The sequence below is a fragment of the Muscardinus avellanarius genome (genome assembly GCF_963383645.1).
Source record: "Muscardinus avellanarius genome assembly, chromosome: 3".
In the NCBI taxonomy this organism is placed as follows: domain Eukaryota; kingdom Metazoa; phylum Chordata; class Mammalia; order Rodentia; family Gliridae; genus Muscardinus; species Muscardinus avellanarius.
The window spans coordinates 35,777,445-35,796,868 of record NC_137788.1 but is presented as its reverse complement, the minus strand read 5'-3'; the positions used below and the strand labels follow the sequence as shown (position 1 = coordinate 35,796,868).

Here is a 19,424-nt window from a genome sequence, read left to right as displayed (position 1 = left end):
CGGCCTCCATCTGAGACACGGGCCCTGGTCATAGCCTAAGGGTTTCCTTGAGAAAGAATGTCATGTCAGAAGGCCACTCTGTCCCAGGCCAAAATCATCCTTGCAAAGGCTAGGGATGGCTGGGTGTGGTTGCGTACACCTGTAATCCCAGTACCTGGGAGGCTGAAACAGGAGGATCACAGGTTTGAAGCCAGTCTCAGTACTTAGTGAGGCCCTCAGCAACTTACTGAGACCTTGTTTCAAAATAAAAACTGAAGCTGGGCATGGTGGTGCACGCTTGTAATCCCAGTAAGTGGAAGTCTGAGACAGGAGGATCACAGGTTTGCAGCCAGCCTCAGCTACTTAATGAGGCCCTCTTTCAAAGTAAAGAATAAAAAATAGGAATGAGGATGTAGCTCAGAGGCAGAACACCCCTGGATTCAATCCCCAGTATCAGAAAAAAAAAAAAAAGAAAAGAAAAAAAAAACACCAAACCGGGCATGGTGGTGCACGCTTGTAATCCCAGCATTTAGGAGGCTGACACAGGAGTACCGAAGTTTGAGGACAGCCTCAGCTACTACTTAGTGAGGCCCTCTGCAACTCAGTGAGACCCTGTTTTAAAATAAAGAATAAAAAATAGGGTTGGGGGTGTATCTCAGAGGCAGAATGTCCCTGGGTTTCATCCTCACTACCACAAAAATAAATAAATAAATAAATAAATAAATAAATAAATAAATAAAAGAAAGAAAGAAAGACCCAAGATAGAAAACAATTCAGGCATGGGAAAGCTGGAAGGGAAGGGGGCAGAGGACCGGCTGTGTGATCCTCTCCATGAACTTGCAACCATCTCTCCTGGGTTTCATGGCTGACCCAGCAAGACCAGTTTCCTCCGATTCTGAGCCAGGCACCTCATCATCTACCAGCTTGGCCCTCTGCCTCCTGGAGAATGGCATCCTGGCTACCCGGCATCCCTGCCTCTCCTCTCAGAACCAGGCAGCAGGGGCTCAGAGTCAGTCCTTCAGAAACAAGCCTTGCCACTTCCCTACCACCTCACAGTTGTCTTATTTTTAATCAATAAACAATCGTGTATTATATTGTGTCTTTCACAATAATCTCCTCCGTTCACAAAGCCCTTTTATACCTAAGGTTTCCACTGGCCCTGTGAGTTCTGTCAGGCAAGGGTGATCATCCCTAGTTTTCAAGTAAGGCGCAGAAGACTCAGAGGGGACGGGAACTCAAGGTCACTCAGGGTCACGGCCTGAAGGCAGAGCAGGACTGACAGCTCCCCCTGAGTGCTCTCCCATGCTCTGCTGTGCACCAGTCAGTAGGCTGAGCGTTGTCTAACCTGGACTGAGCCAGGTGCAGGGAGAAACCTGGGCTCCGCCATCAAGGAACTTATAGCCTATCCAGGGAAACGAGACGTGCACGTGGAGATTTGCAGATGGGGAAACTGAGGTTCCAGGATACTGAAGTCATTTGTTCTAATAAATGGTGGAGCCAGAACTTGAATCGGGTCTCCTCCTTCCCAATTAAAGGCCATTTGCAGCATAATGCATCAGTGTGAAAGGATGGAGACTTGAGAGTAAGAGCTGTAGAAATCCACAGAAAGAAGGAATGATCCACTCATTCGGCAAACATGTATTCATGAGCGGGATTTGGTGCCTGGTGCTTGGGACCCAGAGATTAAGACCTAGCCCATCTCCAAGGGACACCCCTAAGCCTTGCACAAAAGGAGACACAGGCTACTGAGGGACGCAGACCAGGGACCCAGCCCGCTGGCCGGGAGAAAAAACTTAGAGAAGAGTCAGAGTCTGGGCTTTGCACACAGCCCTGGCCTGCAGGAGCAGATCAGGTCGCCCCAGACACTCGGATGCCTTGGGGATGGAGTGTAGCTCGTTCGTGTGGCACAGCTGCCCTGCTCAGCTCCCTGCTCCCTCTCTCCCGTCCCCTGGGTCCCTTCTCAGAACCTCCCCTGGGTCTTAGGTTAGGCTGCGCTGCTCTTTGGGAAACCTCTGGGACACCAACACCCCTCCCCCGGGGCTGCAGGTACTCCTCTGATGGTGCTCACCGTGTGACACTTGGCACTCTGTGTTGATGTCGCCTACCTTGTCTTCCTCCTTTGCTTTGGGGGATGCAACTTGAGTGCAGACCAGGGTCCCCTGTGCCCGGCGTGAGGCCTGACAACAGAAGGTGATCATCGTTTGGTAAATTAATGTACCCGTCACTGCCATCTTCCAGAGGCCTCCTCCCGGGCCCCATCTCCCTGGAATCTAGCCCTGTTCCCTGTGACCTCTGAGAAGCTTCTCAGATGAACTCCCGATGGCCCAGCACCCTCAATACACCAGCAACTGCCCAGTCCTTAGGGTCCTCCATTTCTTCATTTAATTTCTTCTTTCTTATTTTGTTTTACCTTTTCAAATGCCTATTCTGTGCCATACACTGTGTGCTTAGGGGACAGAGAGAACAATGCCTAGGTGGCATCCTCAAAAAGCTAGGGTCTGGTAGGGGAGGCAGCGGTGAGAAGCGGCCATGTTTAGGCCATCTCTGGATAGCCAGCAGAGGCTAAGTGGGGTGGGTTACTGGAGACATTTCCAGGGGCTCTAAGGATGAACAAGGGGCCATTCCCGGCAAAGGGAAGCGCAGATGCACAGTGAGAAGGCCGGCTCCTGCGGAGGGGTGGCTGGCAGGGCAGCCACAGATGTGACCTTGAACTGCCTCCAGGTTTAGGAAGGGAGCCCTGCCCGGCACAGAGGAGGGTGGGGAGTGGAGGGTGGAGGAAGTGGGACCCCGCGCCTGCGCCTGGAGAGTGGCGAGGGACAGGTACGTGGTGGCTCCGAGGTCTCTAGGAGCCGGGGCCGCTCTCACCCCAGTTAGACTCTCCCTCCCTGCTCCCCGCCACCCCTCCCGGAGGACCCAGAGCGGCCTCCTGGGGGCCGGTGCGGGTCTGTGGGCCGCCGCACCCGGGAGGAGGTGGAACGGGGTTGTCCAGCGGGCGCCAGGCAGGGAAGGCTCACCTGGGGACAAGACATTCCTAGATGGGGTTGGGCCCGCACTCCGCCCCCCTGCCTGTGCGGTGAAGGGACCAGCCCAGATAGCTGTGGCCGGGAGGAGGCCGGCCTCTTACCCCCAGCTCTTAGCTCACAATCCCGAGGGCCGGGCGGGGCCTGCAGGGCTGCAGGCGGGCGGGGAGAGAGGGGTGGCAGCGGAAGGGACCGCTGAGCTCGGGGAGTCTGGGGGCTTCACGGGTGATAGCCCGAGTGTGGAGCCCCGGGCCCGGTGTGGGCTGAGTGGGCAAGATGAGGCTGGAGAGGGGCGCTGGGGTTCGCAGAACTCAGCCCCCAGCTCGCGGGGTGGGCAGGGCTTTGTGTATGTCTGTTTGTATGTCTTTGTGCCTATAGTGATACTCCTCAGATGGGGGGCGAGCCACGAAATCTGGACTCAGCCCTGAAGATGTGTTTAGGCAGTGATATACACGACCTGGCCAGATTGTTTCAGAAAGATTATTCTGGACGCCACCGCGGAGGAAAGATCTGAAACGCTGCGTTAGAAGCTGAAGCCCAGAGCCACAGGCACAAATGATGAGCGGCAGGCCCTGTGAGGTGGATGCCAAGGAGGAGCTGGACCAGGCAGCACACCAGGTGTCTGCGGCTGGACGGGAACTTTTCAGTTTGGGGTGGGATTCCAGGCACCAGCTCTAAGGGAGGGCACCCACACTCCTCTGCCCCAGCCTGTATTAAGGCTAAACTACACCAGCAAAAGCCACTAGGGCAGCCGGATGAGGTAGCCACGCTTGTAATCCCAGTACTTGGGAGGCTGAGACAGGAGGATCACAGTTTCACTGTACTCTCGGCTACTTAGTGAGGGCCTCTTTCCAAATAAAATATAAAAATGGGTCTGGGAGTGTAGTCTGAAGGCAGAAAGTCCCTGGGTTCCATCCCCAGTACCCACCAAAAAAAAAAAAAAAAAAAAAAAAAAAAAAAGCTACTAGGACTCCACCGTAAAATGTGAAATGTGCACAGGAAAAGGGTAGAACTAGGAGTTCCAGTGAAAGAGAAGCACAGGAGCCGGTGTCCTGAGGGGCTCTCAGGCTCTCAGGCAGCCAGCGCAGGACCGCTGCACACATGGCATTCTCATCCCAATGAAGCTTCAACGGCCTCGGACTAATGGATAGGCAGCTGGGGTTTCTTTGGTGTGTTTTTTTTTGTTTTGTTTTGTTTTGTAACTAGAGATGGAACCCAGGGGCATTCTACCTCCGAGCTACACCCTCAACCCTGTTTTGTTTTTTTTTTTTTTTTGGTGGGGGAGAGGGGTTGGAGATGGAACCCAGGGGCATTTGACCTCCAAGCTACACCCCCTGACCTATTTTTTATTCTTTATTTTGAAACAGGGTCTCACTGAGTTGCAGAGGGCCTCACTAAGTAGCTGAGGCTGGCCTTGAACCGTAATCCTCTGTTCTTAGCCTCCTGAATTACAAACTGCTGGGATTATAAAGTGGGCCACCACACCCGCTCAGCCCTGTTTTTAACTCTTTATTGTTAAACAGGATCTCACTGAGTTGCAAAGGGCCTAAGTAGCTGAGGCTGTCTGTGAACCCTGATCCTCCTGTCTCAGCCTCCCAAATACTGATATTACAAGTGTGCGCCACCACACCCTGCTTCAGGTAGCTGATTTTATTGACAATTCTGACATTAATAACAAGTGAAGCTGGGCTGGCAGTGTAGATCAGTGGTAGATTACTTGCCCAGGCTCAATCCCCAGTAACACACACACACACACACACACACACACACACACACACACACCTAGTGGACCTGAGACTTCTGAAAGTTTTTTGGTAGTGGGAATTGAACCGAAAGGCATTCTATCTCTGAACCACATGCCCAGCCCTATATTATTCTTTATTTTGAAACAGGGTCTCACTAAGTTGCTAAGGGCCTTACTAAATTGCTGAGGCTGGCCTTGAACCTGCAATACTCCTGTCTCAGCCTACCAAGTACTAGGATTACAAATGTGCACCACTATGCCTGGTTTCTGACAAGAGTTTGACACTAAAGTCAAACCTCAGGTATTTGAGAAACTAAAAAGGAATATACTTTTTATACTTTATTTAGAAACAGGGTCTCACTAAGTTGCTGAGAGCCTCACTCAGTAGCTGAGGCTGGCTTTGAACCTGTGCGATCCTCCTGTCTCAGCCTCCCAAGCACAGGGATTACAAGTGTGAGCCACCACGCCCGACTTAGTCTTTATTTTGAAGCAGGATGTCACTGTGTTGCCAAAGGCCTAAGTAGCTGAGGCTGTCTACAAACTGTGATTTCCTGTCTCAGCCTTCCAAATGCTGGGATTACAAGCATGCTTCACCGAGCCTGGCAAGTTTCAGTTTTTAATTATTTTGTTTATTCACTTATTTGGGGGGGGGTACTGGAGATTGAACCCAGAGACATTCTACCTCCAAGCTATACTCCCAGCCCTATTTTGTTTTTTACTTTGAAACAGGGTCTCGCTAAGATGCTGAGGCTGACCTTGAACCTGTCATCTCCTGTCTCCCAAGTACTGGGATTATAGATGTGCACCACCAACCCCCGCATTTCTGTGCTTCTCTCCATTTCTGCTTCCATGTGGGCCATTAAAGGAGCAAACTAAACACTAGAGCATGATGGTTAGGATATCAGCTTTAACTTTAAGCCAAGTTTACATTCCAAGTCTAACAGCAGATGTGTAAATTTGAACATTACGTGGCTTTTATGAACCTGTTTCCTAGTCTGTAAGATGGAACTGAGAATTTAATTATATGTTGTGAGAATAAAACAATATTATATGAAGTGTTCCGCACAGAGTAAAAGTTCAGTCATCATTCCTAGTCTAGGGACACGATCACACATCTATGAGCCACAGCTTCCCTTACGAGAGGGAAGGGAAGCAGGGGTAATGGAGAACGATCTTCCTCCCCCGACCTTCTTAGTTTGCTCCTGTCGGGAATCCACTGGAAGTGAAGAACACAAAGGGCTCCAATGCGCAGCCACTAGCTGTCTGGCTATTGAGCACTGGAAACATTGCCGGTCTGCATTGAGAGGTACTCTAAGTAGAAGGCACACCAGCATGCCAGAGAGTGATTTCCCTCCCCACCCCCAGTACTAGGGATGGAACCCAAGACAGACACGGTTTCTGTCCTCCTAGAACTTACTCTCAAGTATGGGGGAGAGGTGAGAGATGAATCATTTCTGGCCGGGGTGTTCTGGAAAACGAAGCAGGATCAGGAGGTATTCTGGTGAGAAGGGTGTTTCTGATAATCAGGGGAGTGGTACTGAGCAAGGACCTAAGTGAGCAGAAGCACGGATCACACAAAGCCTGAGAGGCAGCATTCCAGGCAGACAGGACAGCAGACGGAAGGACGCGCCCAGGAACGCGCAGGTGGCCGCACGGCAGGAGGGTGGAGAGTGCCAGGCGCAGACCACGGAACCTTGGTGGGAAGTCAGGATTTTATTCCAAGTGTAGTGAGAGACTCTTGGAATGTTTTTAAATAGAGGTGTGTTATCTGATTTATTGTGTTAAAAGATGATGCTGGCGGTCACTATGGAGACAGACTGAAGGCGAGTGGGCATGGAAGCCGGGAGGAACGGCAGGAGACTGCTGAGCCAGCCCAGGCTAGAGATGCTGGGGGCCGGCAAGGGCGAGGTGGAGGTTGTGCGCAGCAGTCACACGGGGTGCATTTTGCAGATGGGGCTGAGACCTGCTACCTGGTATGGGGGGAACAAATGGATGAAAACCAAGGATGACTTGGTTTTAGACCTCAGCAACAGTGTGAGACAGGTGCTGATGGAAATAGAAGACTGCGGGAAAGGTGTGGGGAGGGGGACACAAGAGTTTAACTGTGGAGATACTGAAATGGTAATGGGGGTGAGTCAAGTAAGAGACATCAACAAGACTGCTGGACCAAGCAGGGTCCATGATAGATGGGAGGGAGCTGGCGGCAGACAGGTGAGTCTGCAGCTCAAGGTGGCATTTAAAAGCCTTAGTATAAGCTAAGCACAGTGGTGTACTCTCGTAATCCCAGTACTTGGGAGGCTGAGACAGGAGGATCACAGGTTTGCAGCCAGCCTCAGCAACTGACCATTTCAAAATAAAAAATAAAATAGGGCTGGGGGTATAGCTCAGAGGTAGATCACCCCTGAGTTCAATCCCCAGTAACATTTTCACACAGAGCATCAGGAATGGATTAAGTAAGTAGCTGGGGCTGGCTTCAAACCTGTGTGATCCTCCTGTCTCAGCCTCCCGAGCGTGGCGCGGGGATTACAAGCGTGTGCCACCACGCCCACCTTAGCCCTATCTTTTGTACACAGAATTCAATGCCAGAGATGTGGGCTCACTTGCTTATGACTTAACTTGAGGCAAGTTACTTCTCTGGCCTAGATACACTTTTGCATGCCAGGCACTAAATACTGTGAATCATTCCCATAAGATCTCATATACACATCTTACTGCATTACTTCTGTAATGTAACTGTGCACGTGTGTGTGTGGAAGGGGTACTGGGCATTGAATCTAGGGGTGTTCTACCTGTGAGCTACACGTGCAGCCCTTTTCACCTTTTTAAATTTTGAAATGATGTCTTGCTATGTTACTGCACCCTGGCCTCAAACCTACATTTCTCTCGTCTCAGCCTCCCGTATTAAGATCATGGGTGTGCGCCGCCATGTCTAGCTATAATATAACTTCTTTACATTTATCTGCCAACATCTATTAGGGCTATATTAATCCACCAAAACATTATTAAAGTCATAGCTGGACTAGAATTAAACAGGATTGTGTTTGCATCCAACCTCTCCCACTTGCTATGTGTATAACCAGGGGCCACTTTCTCACCTGAGCAGATGGTCCCACTCTGTACAACAGGAACACACCCCACAGGGACGTTGTGTGAAGATTCAACAAGATAATGGGCACACCTGTAGATAAAAGCTCCCTAGGCAAAAATTATCTCTGTATCTACAACACTAATATTCTCAATGCCCCAAGACTGATGATAACATAAATAAGGATGCGATCAAGCCCTCCTTCAGGTCCCTGGGGTCAAACCCAGTGAGCTTGGGAAGGGCCAAGCAAGGGATATTTTTGAAGCAAATATAGATCACTAATTATCCTGGAAAGTATCAGGATTGTCTTCAAATGTTTTGTTGTGGATCCACACAGATACTCAAGCCAGAAATTCAAGTATTACCCAAGAGTCCTCCCTCTTACTCCTGCCTCCACATTTATTAGTTGACAAGATGGCAACCTATTGTGCTTTCTTCTTTTTTTTTTTAAGCAGTACTGAGGATTGGATCCAGGGGCATTTTATCTCTGAGCTACACCCCTACCCCTATTTTTTATTTATTTTGAAATATGACCTCACTAAGTATCTCAGGCTGGCCATGAACCTACAATCCTCTTGCCTCTGCCTCCCAAGTACTGGAATTACAAGCATGTGCCACCATGCCTGGCTCTATTGTATTTTCAAAATGCCTTGCTTCATCAATCCAAGATGCTATCCATTGTAAGACATACCATTGTTTTATGTAGCTCTAAGAAAAAAAGAGGGTGCTTTTTTCGGGGGAGCAGTGCTGGGAATTGAACCCAGGGGCATTCTATTAGAGCTACACTCCTAGTCCTTTTTATTTCAAAACAGGGACTCAGTAAGTTGCTGATGCTGGCCTTGAATCTGTGATTCTCCTGTGTCGGTCTCCTAAGTACTAGGATTTACAGGCATATGCCACCAAGCCTGGCTAAAAACTTGCCACTAAATTATAACCTGCCATTGACTTTTAGAAACATCCAGGTTTCAAAAAAATACTGAAATGCTGGGCGTGGTGGTGCACACTTGTAATCCCTGTGCTTGGGAGGCTGACACAGGAGGATCACAAGGAAGTAGAATTCCCTGAGTTCAATTCCCCTACCCCTGCAAAAAAAAAAAAAAAAAAAAAAGAACCTAAGTGAGCTTGAAAGCAGATCCTCTCCATTTCTCCAGTGAAGCCTTGAGAACCCAACCAAGCCAATAACTTGACTGCAGCCTTGCAGGGTTTCCGAGAACCCCTGAGGCAGAAGACCTAGCAAAACTGTGCCTGCACTCCTGTCCTATAAAATCAGACTAAGAAATGTGTGTTGCTTAAACCATTAATTTGGTGGTAAGTTATTACTCAATGACAAAAGCCCCTGCTCAGAATTGTCATTCCGTACAAGTCAGAACCCTCTAAAACCTGAGAAACCTTCTGTAGTTAGAATCAACCACGAATGTCTCTTCTGCCAAAGAGACGTTCTGAGCTCATCCAGCAAGATGCTTTTTGGTCCCACAAAACATCCGCAGGTGAACTGAGTGGCAGGTAGCACCTGTGTGCACTTGTTAGCTTCTAGCCCGCTCCTTGCTGGCAGGTCCTTTAGAGCTCACAAGGAGCACGCGGATAAGGAAAGGCCACGGACATCAGCACAGGGCTAGGATGTTACCAAGTGGATCAGCTCAAGGAACTCGGGCAACTGTGGGTTCAAATACACATTTTTCATTCCTTTTATAGCTTATTCTAATAGATTATATGGCACTGAAGAAAGCCCAACCATGCTGGACATGCTATAAATTTAGTTAATTCTGCTAAACAAACAGGAAATCCAGAAGAATCCTACAAGAGCCCAGTCAGAACTAGAGCTGGGTGTGGTGGCTTACGCTTGTAATCCCAGTACTTGGGAGGCTGATACTTGGGAGGCTGAGACAGGAGTATCGTAGGTCAAAGGCCAGCCTCAGCTACTTAGTGAGGCCCTCCCCAACTTAGTGAGACACTGTTTCAAAAGACTAAAAAATAGGGCTGGGGATATAGTTCAGAAGGTAAAATGCCCCTGGGTTCAATCCCCACTACTGGAAAAAAAAACAAAAAAGCTCCCCTTCAGTCCTTGAGTCATGCCAGTCATAATGAGTTTCAGCAGGAGTCAGCTCATAGTCGGCAGGGCGGCCGTTCCCTGCTTCTCCCTCCTGCTGCCCTGTTCTCTCTGCCCTGGAATCTTCCCGTGCCATGAGTTTATGCTGTAGCAGGCAGCTGAGCCCAGAATATCATCCCAGGGGCTCGAGTGGACTCACACAATGGCAGGTGTGAGTGCATATCTCTGCGCTCAGAGGGGACCTCCCCCAAACCCGGTCTCTGCTGCAGCCTGGTTCTCCAGTCACTCTGACCATGAAGAAAGGACATATATGGGCAGGCAGCCATTGTTGGTGGCACAGAAACTCCAGAACCCCACGTCCAGCCACACCACGTTTTCATTCCCCCATCGCTCAACATTCTGGTTCTTGACTGAATTTGAAGCTGGACATGCACCAGCTGTAACACAGCTCAGCCCCGATCTGTAACAGACTGGAAGACTGAAAGAGTGCCCTGTGGAATGATCCACCATCCTCCTCTCTGTGGGAAGGTTCCTTTTTCTTTTCTTCTCTTTTTTTCTTCTTCTATGGTACTGGGGATTGAAACCAAGGGCATTTCCCAGCCCTTTCTATTTTTTGTTTTTGTAACAGGGCCTCACTAGATTGCTGAGAGTTACACTACCTGCTGAGGCTGTCCTCAAATCTCTAATCCTCCTATCGCAGCCTCCCAAGTCCTGGGATTACAGGCATGTGCCACCATGGGCAGCTAAGATTCTTCTTTCTATATGCTTTGACTCAAGGGAAGAAAGAAGAGATGAAGAAGAAAAGTACAATAGCCATTCCTCTAACTGACTGGCCAGGTATCTGTTGCTCCAGAGGATCACTCTCTTTTGGGATCCTCTGGAGCAACAGTATCTGGCCAGTGATTCTTTACCATCTCAACTAAATGGACTAATGAAACCATTTACTTCACACAGAGTCTCCTTTCGGGAAGTTCATGATTCAGCTACACGCTCTCAGTTCTCAGGACCCCAGGGCAGAGAGTGGGAGCAACAAGAAGCGGCGGAGCCTTGTCACGAGAGCCGCTGGGCAGAGTCCACGCTCAGAGAGTCAGAGAGGGGAAGGTGGGTTCGCTGCACGAGGGCAGGGCCGCTGGCTGGCTCAGCAACTTGTCCATCAGACCGATTTTGGCATCTTGCTTCTCAATGTCCTCAAACGGAGTCCAGGACAAGTCATGCTGCAGCTTGTAGGCACCGAGGAACTCATGCGGACTTGTCCCCCACTCCTAGAGAAGGCAAAGGTGTTGGTTCTTAGCAGGATAGGGTGTAAACAAACTCAGCTCTTTTCCTACTTATGCCACAATTTCTATTTTGGTTTTTCACTTCAGATTAGTCAGAATCATCCTTAAAAAACAGTTTTATATCACATCAGATCCCTCCCTTAAAAGAGATGAAATAACTTAAGCACACTTTTTTTTTTTTTTTTTTTTTGCGGTACTGGGGATGGAACCCAGGGGCATTCTAACTTTGAGCTACACCTGCAACTTTTTTTTTTTTTAATTATTTATTTTGAAACAGGGTATCACTGAGTTGCAAAAGGCCTCACTAAGTAGTTGAGACTGTCTGTGAACCGTGATCCTCCTGTCTCAGCTTCCCGAATGCTGGGATTACAAGTGTGCACCACCACGCCCGGCTTTTAAGTACACACACTTTTTTTTTTTTTCTTCCAGTACTGGGGATGGAACCCAGGGGCATTGGACCTCCAAGCTATACCCCCTGCTCTATTTTTTATTCTTTATTTTTGAAACAGCGTCTCACTAAGTTGCGGAGGGCCTCACTAAGTAGCTGAGGCTGTCCACAAACCGCGATCCTCTGGTCTCAGCCTCCTGAATGCTGGGATTACAAGCGTGCGCCACCACGCCCGGCAATCACACACTATAGAGTCACATCTGGACTTACCAGTCCTAAGTTTCTAGGAAACCATTTACCAATTCACATACCTACATTTTCATACAGACATACCAAGAATATCTCAGAGGCTGGAATAGAATTGGGGCAAAGAATCAATATTCTTACCTTTGGAGAAATCATGGAAAAGTACTGCTGGCCACTCTCCCGCTTATAGAGATAGTAAATGTTGCCAGGTTTTTTCACCATATTACAAGCTACATGGTGCAAGTCAGCGTCTCTGCGGGCATCTTCTAGTACCTGCAAACCACAAACGGAGATGTGAGGTACAACCCACACTCAGTGATCACCCCAATCAAAATGCAAAAACTAGCCAGGCACGGTGCCACATGCTTATAATTCCAGTACCTGGGAGGCTGAGACAGGAGGCTTGCAGGTTCAACACCAGCCTCACAATTTAGTGAGATGCTCAGTAACCTAGAAAGAGCCTATTTCAAAATAAAAAATAGAAAAGGGCCGGTGGTATACATAGCTCAGAGGTAAAATGGATTCAATCTCCAGCACTACAAAACAAGTAAAAACTGTTTAACGCTTCGGATCTTGCTTCCCCACAGCAATGAATTATTAATGAGATCAAAGGCTATCAAGAAATAAAAATTAGATTAGGCTACTACACTGAAAAAAAGCCTTTAGAAGAACTATATTTCAAGCTGGGCGTGGTGGTACACACCTATGACCCGAGTATTTGAGAGGCTGAGACAGGAGGATCTCAGGTTCGAGGACAGCCTCAGCTAGCAGTGAAACTCTCAGAAACCTAGCAAGACTGTTTCAAAACAAAAAAGTTAAAAAGGCTAGAGTGCAGCTTGGAAGTAGAATGCTCCTGGGTTCAATCTCCAGTACCACAAAAAAAAAAAAAAAAGGAATTCTACTTCAAAATGCTGAGTATGACTGGCTTTGGATGGCTGAGCCTCTTTCCTCTCTTAATTTTTTTTGTGGTACTGGGAATGTAACCCAGGAGCATTCTACCTCCCAGCCACACCCCCAGCCCTATTTTTTATTCTGTATTTTGGAACAGAGGCTCATTGAGTTGCAAAGGGCCTCACTAAGTAGCTGGGGCTGGCCGCGAATCATGATCCTCCTGTCTCAGCCTCCCAAATGCTGGGATTATAAGCATGAGCCACCATGCCCAGCCTCTCTTTCCTCTTTTTCTATTCTATATATGATTCTTTTTATAAATGAAAACATTTTCTTCCCTTAAAATAAGGCCACTGAACTTTCTCTTGGCACCTTTCCACTATGGTTTGGAGGTCCTTCATCCTCCAAAGGTCCATGTCCTGGGAATTTGGTCACCAGTGTGGTGATGTGAGAGCTAACAGAAGCAGCCAGGCCTAGTGCAAGGTGCTTAGGTCACTGCGGCTGCAGCCTTCAGAAGGGAATACGAATCTCCTGGACAGGTTCCTTTATGTACAGTACTAGGATTTAACCCAGGGCATTCTATTCCTGGGCTATGCCCCCAGCACTCCTGCTCCTTTTGGGGGGTACTGGGAATTGAAACCATTATTCTACCTCTGAGCAATACCCTCCAGTCCTATTTTTATTTATTTTTCATTTTTAAATAGGGTCTCACTAAGTTGTTGAGAGTCTCGCTAAGTTGCTGAGGCTGGCTTTGAACCTGCAATCCTCCTGTCTCAGCCTCCTAAGTACAAGGATTAGAGGCAGGCTATCACACTGGCTGTGTGTGTGTGTGTGTGTGTGTGTGTGTGTGTGTGTATGTGTGTGTGTGTGTGTTGCGTGTCACTGGGAATGGAACTCAGGGGCATTCTACCTCTGAGCTACATCTCAACCCAATTTTTCTTCTTTATTTTCAAACAGGGCCTCACAAAGTTGTGAAGGGCTGCACTAAGTAGCTGAAGCTGGCCACGAACTACGAGTCTCCTGTCCCAACCTCCCAAATGCTGGGATTACAACTGTGCACCACCACGCCCGGCCTCTTTTTTTTTTTTTTTTTTTGAAACAAGGTCTTGCTAAGTTACCAAGTGCTGGCCTTCAACCTGTGATCCTTCTTGAAGGGAGTTCTGGAGAGAGCATAAGCATATGCAGCAGCATGCTGCTTTAAAGCCGGAGCCAGAGCCCTGGAAATCTCTCTGGCTCTCCGCTTAGAGATGTGATCTCCGTAATGTCCTGCCGCGACTAGATACAGCCAAGAGGGCTCCCTACAGAACTGAGCCATGCCAGCGCCATGCCCCTGAATTTCTAGGACTGTGAACCAAATAAACGTCTGGTTTATAAGGCTAGCCTGCCTTAGGGATTTCATTATAGTAACACAAAATGGACTAATATAACCTCTTATATTGATTCCTTCCATTTTACTCAACCCTCTATACATCTAGGGAGTACGAAAGACAAATAAGTAACAATGATTACAAGCAACTTCAACCAATCCAGGGAGCTAAATAAAAGAAGTGAAAGCCTGCCTGAAAGTCTTTCCTTACCTTTCTGGCTTGTTCTTGCAAATGTTGGATTTGCTCAGCTATTACTGTCAGCTTGTTGGTGGCATTTGCTCGGATGAACTCATCAGCCTACAGGTGAGAGAAAACCAAATTGTGAGGTGAAAAGGGGTAACTTCTAGGATGTTCTTATATAGATCCCAATGTGAAGTTATGTCAACATTTTGTTCATGCCTGTTCTTCCCATTCTCATGACTGCCACATAAATTTCTGTCTATCTCAAGAACCAGCTCAAATAGCACTGCTTTTAAGAAGCCCACCCTGACAAGACCACCACAAAAGAGAGCTGCTCCTTGTCTACTCCCGCTGTTTTCACTCTGAACTCCAGTCACCCTGAACTTCTCTGGCCCTGCTCTCTCATACTAGATATAACGAATATGCTCTCCCCGCCACTGAATACATTCCCCCCTTGCTCTATGCGCGGCTGCCCCTATGCATTTCTTAGCTTTCCCATTTGTGTCCTGAAATTAGTGATGGGTCTGACAGTGAAAATCAAGACACCTGCCGGGTGTGGTGGTGCACGCTTGTAATCCCCGCGCTTGGGAGGCAGAGACAGGAGGATCGCGCAGGTTCAAAGCCAGCCGCACTGGCTTAAGAGACCCTATTTCAAAAAAAAAAAAAAAAAAGTATAAAATAGGTCTGGGTGTGTAGCCCGGAGGTAGAAGGGTTTCAAGGAACCCAAGTACCTCCAAAAAATAATAATATAAATAAATAAATAAATAAATAAATAAATAAAACCCTCTGCAACTTAGTGAGAACCCATTTCAAAATAAAGAATAAGCCGGGAGTGGTGATGCACATTGTAATCCCAGCATTTGGGAGGGGGAACAGGAATATCTCCATTCTTGAACAGCCTCAGCTACTTAGTGAGGCCCATTGCAACTTAGTGAGACTCTGTTTAAAAAAAAAAAAAAAAAAAATATATATATATATATATATATATATATATGGTTGGAGGTGTACCTTGAAGGTAGAATGCCCCTGGGTTCCATTCCCAGTAACGAAAAAAAAATAGTGCTGGGGGTGTAGCTCAGAGGTAGAATGCCCCTGTGTTCCAACCCCAGTATGGCAAAAAAAAAAAAATACACACACACACACAAAACATTATGATGTAGACCTGAAATGAAGTTATAATATACACAGAAAAATGCCTGGCATGTGCCAAAAAATCCAACTGAAGGCAGTAGACTTTCTTAAAATTGATCAAATAATTAAGCCAGGCATGGTGGTACATACCTTTAATCCTAGTACTTAGGAGCCAGGAAGATGGCAGGTTCAAGGACAGTCTTAACAATGTAGCAAGACTCACAGAAACCTAGCAAGACCCTGTTTCAAACTGGGATATAATTCAGAGGTAGAATTCCTAGTACAACACACACACACACAATAACTGGAAAAGCTAGGAGAGATTAGTACAAGTAGGAAGGTTTTCATTTACTGAAAAGGTTTATCACTCAGGCATCAGAAATCTGTCAAAAGATCCCTAGGTACATTTTTTTTTTTTTTTTTTTTTTTTTTTTTGGTGGTACTGGGGTTCCTGGAAACCCTTCTACCTCCAGCCTACACTCCCAGACCCATTTTATAGTTTTTTATTTGGAAACAGGGTCTCTTAAGCCAGAGAGGCTGGCTTCGAACCAGTGCGATCCTCCTGTCTCTGCCTCCCAAGCTCAGGGATTACAAGTGTGCGCCACCACGCCCGGCTCCCTAGGTACTTTCAAGAAAAGCTGGTTAACTTACAGTTGGAACACAAAATTAGGCTAAGGATAAAAAATTCAGAGATTAGCCGGGCATGGTGGTGCACGCTTGTACCCGCGCTTGGGAGGCTGAGACAGGAGGATCGCACAGGTTCGAAGCCAGCCTCAGCTACTTAGTGGGGCTCTGAGCAACTTAGTGAGACCCTATTTCCAAATAAAATATAAAATAGGTGTGGGAACATAGCCCAGAGGTAGAAAGCCTCTGGGTTCCACCCCCAGTACCACCAAAAAAAAAAAAAAAAAAAAAAAAAAATTCAAATTTAAAACATTTAAAAAATTTTTTGGTGGTACTAGAGATCATACCCTGAGACAGTTTACCTCTAAGCTATACCCACAGCCCTATTTTATTTTATATTTTGAAACAATGTCTCACTAAGTTGTGGAGGGCCTCACTAAGTTTCTGAGGCTGGCTACAACCTCTGTGGGGTCCTCCTGTCTCATCTTCCCAAATTCTGGGATTACAGGTATCATGTTACCGTGCCCAGCTAAATTGCTAAATTAAATTTAAAATTCAGTTCCTCAGCTGGTTGTGGTGGCTCACACTTGTAATCACCAGGCTGAGATGGGAGGATCAAGGTTCACAGACAGCCTCAGCTACTTAATGAGGCCCTTTGCAATTCAGTGAGATGCTGTTTCAAAATAAAGAATAAAGCCGGGCGTAGTGGCACACGCTTGTAATCCCCGTGCTTGGGAAGAGGAGACAGGAGGATCACGCAGGTTCAAAGCCAGCTGCGCTGGTGTAAGAGACTCTGTTTCAAAAAATATAAAAAAATATAGGTCTGGGAGTGTAGCCCAGAGGTAGAAGGGCTTCCAGGAACCCCAGTACCACCAAAATAAAGAATAAAAAACAGGGCTGGGGGTGTAGCTTGGCAGTAGAATGCCCCTGAGTTCCATCCCCAGTACCACAAAAACAAAAAACAAAACAAAACAGTAAATATGCTTACTTCCATTTATTTGCCTTTAGAACATTTTCTCTTCAGCTTCTCAAAGACTGACTATTTTGGAGAAATGGAGACAGTATAATATTGCATATCATATACTTCACTAGATTACAGGATGAAAGACAAACTGTGTTCCTTCTTTCTTTACTTCACACCACTGTAATAAACATGACAAGGCAACTCTGTAACACAGAAAAATGTTTATCCAAGATTTTGTCTCTGGCAGCTCCCTCTCAGAGGAGTGATCTGACTAAATAAACACATGATACGCTCCTGACCAATAAAAGGCGTACTTTGCACTCCACCTCTTTTCTTTCTTTCTTTCTTTTTTTTTTTTTTTCCAGTACTGGGGATGGAACCCAGGGGCATTCTCTACCTCAAGCTACACCCCCAGCCCTATTTTTGATTCTTTATTTTGAAACAGGGTCTCACTGGATTGCAAAGGGCCTAAGTAGCTGAGGCTGTCCGTGAACCTCGATCCTCCAGTCTCAGCCTCCCAAATGCTGGGATTACAAGTGTGCGCCACCATGCCTGGCTCGCACAAGGTCTTAATTAAGAGAGCTTTCCTAAATATTTTAATGTTGCTTAAATAAAAACAGTAGAGATGTTTAAATGAAGAAATTTGAGTACATTATCAAATATTAAACATTTAAAGAATATTTTATATTTAAAAATAATCACATTAAATATTCAATATTTGTTTTATTGAATAAATCTTATTAATTTAATATACTAAATATGTTGATTTTTTTTTTTTTGCAGTATTGGGGATGGAACCCAGGGGAATTCTACCTCTGAGCTATACCCCCAGCCCTATTTTTTATTTTGAAACAGGATCTCACTGAGTTGCAAAGGGCCTCACTAAGTAGTAGCTGAGGCTGTCCATGAATGGTGATCCTCCTGTTTCACTGTAATCCCAAATGCTGGGATTACAAGTGTGTACCACCACGCCTGGCTTGAATGTTTAGTAATTTAGTAATTACTCATTTTTGAGCAAAATAAAGACTTTTGAACATAACCAAAGACAAATGTAACACTATACACATGGCTTAGGGGAAATTATAACCTTGAAAGCAGTAGGAAGACCCTAAATTTGAGAAAACTGAGGAGAGTTTTACAACTGGAATCTAAGTAAGAGATAAGAAACTAAATTTTTCACTGAACAGGTTTTCACTTAGATCTAGGAATTACCCTACTTCAAACCCTTCATTTTAAAGTGAAGTTGAGAGTGAAGTGTTGCCTGAAGGTAATGTCAAAAGGGGATTAAGACCTATAAGTCCAAACTTTCAGGCTTTCTCCATTATTTTGCTTTTTTTCTTTATTTTACCTGTTTTGGCAATTAATGTGTAAGCTCTGGGCTTAGGAATATTGTGTCCAGCGAATGAGGACACAGAACAAAACTTTAAAAAGTCCTCCCCTCCTAGAAGAGGTCTACTTGCAGTCCACAAACTCTCAGGTAAACAGATAAAGATCTTATAGGAAGCAACTTAAAATGAGTGAACTATACGTCCCTGAAGAATTTGGGTTAGAGTCGCCTTCGTGTGTCAAATGGGAGAAAGAACTCCCATACTGCCTACCTACCTCGCAGAGCTGTCCTACGGTGCAAATGAAGTGAGTACTGAAAGTGCTATGCAAACCTTCCCCGGAAGGGAGAGTGTGGGCACTCAAACTGCAGGCTTCTGCAGCCTTTTGGTCCCAGACGATCAGAGTTCGAGTCAGGCCACTGACTCACAAAGACAGCTGGCTTCCTTCCTCTGCAAAACGGAGACAAGAACAAATGCTACCCCCACTCACTCTTAAGTGGCTGCAAGGTCCGAGCCGAAGGACGCGGGGCAAACCGCGAAGACTGTTATTCCCGTCCCCAGCCGTGCCTCCTCACCTTCTGCACCTGCTGAGCGAGCGCCACGAGGTCTAAGGGGTCCCCGACCCGGTGGGTGTGGTAAGGGCTCACCAGGGCCAGGCCGCCGGGGGCCGCGGAGCGCTCCACCAGGGCTCCTGCGACACACACCCAGGGACACAGGCTGTGAGCTCCCGCCCTCGGCCTCCCGCGGAACCCAGAGACTACCTGCCCCGCGCGGGCTTCTCTCCCATGGCCGACCTCCGCCTCCTGTACCTCCCTGACCTGCGGGCGCCTGCACTCCTTGACTGGGCGTGTGTCCCGCATCCTGCCCCGGCTCCGCAGAGTCCTCCATGACAGGACTTTACCCTCCGGGTACCCCGGCCGCGTCCGCCGGAAGAGCGAGCGCACAACGACGTGTGGGCGGAGCATGCGTATCCCCTGAGCCAATGGGCGTCAGAGATGCGGGCGTGGCCTGGTCTTGGAGGCGTGGTTCATCTGGCGCCCTGGGTGGCGCTGAGGGGCGGAGTCGGGTTGGGTGCCAGCCAGAGCCTCCTGGGCATGCGCCACCGGCTTCGGAGGCGGGGCCTGTCTCGGGGGCGGGGCCTTTCCGGGGGTGGGGCCCG

General features: G+C 47.5%; 1 protein-coding gene across 1 annotated transcript; it reads right to left on the bottom strand.

Annotated features, from left to right (window-relative positions):
* Positions 1-10,954: 10,954 nt before the first annotated feature.
* On the bottom strand, positions 10,955-19,230 carry LOC308260059 (uncharacterized protein C1orf50 homolog; the record flags this gene model as incomplete). Its single annotated transcript, XM_080691393.1, has 5 exons — positions 10,955-11,137; positions 11,928-12,059; positions 14,252-14,338; positions 18,841-18,956; positions 19,167-19,230. 5 exons carry the CDS (start codon positions 19,228-19,230, stop codon positions 10,955-10,957), a joined length of 582 nt encoding a protein of 193 aa, XP_080547519.1.
* Positions 19,231-19,424: the final 194 nt, after the last annotated feature.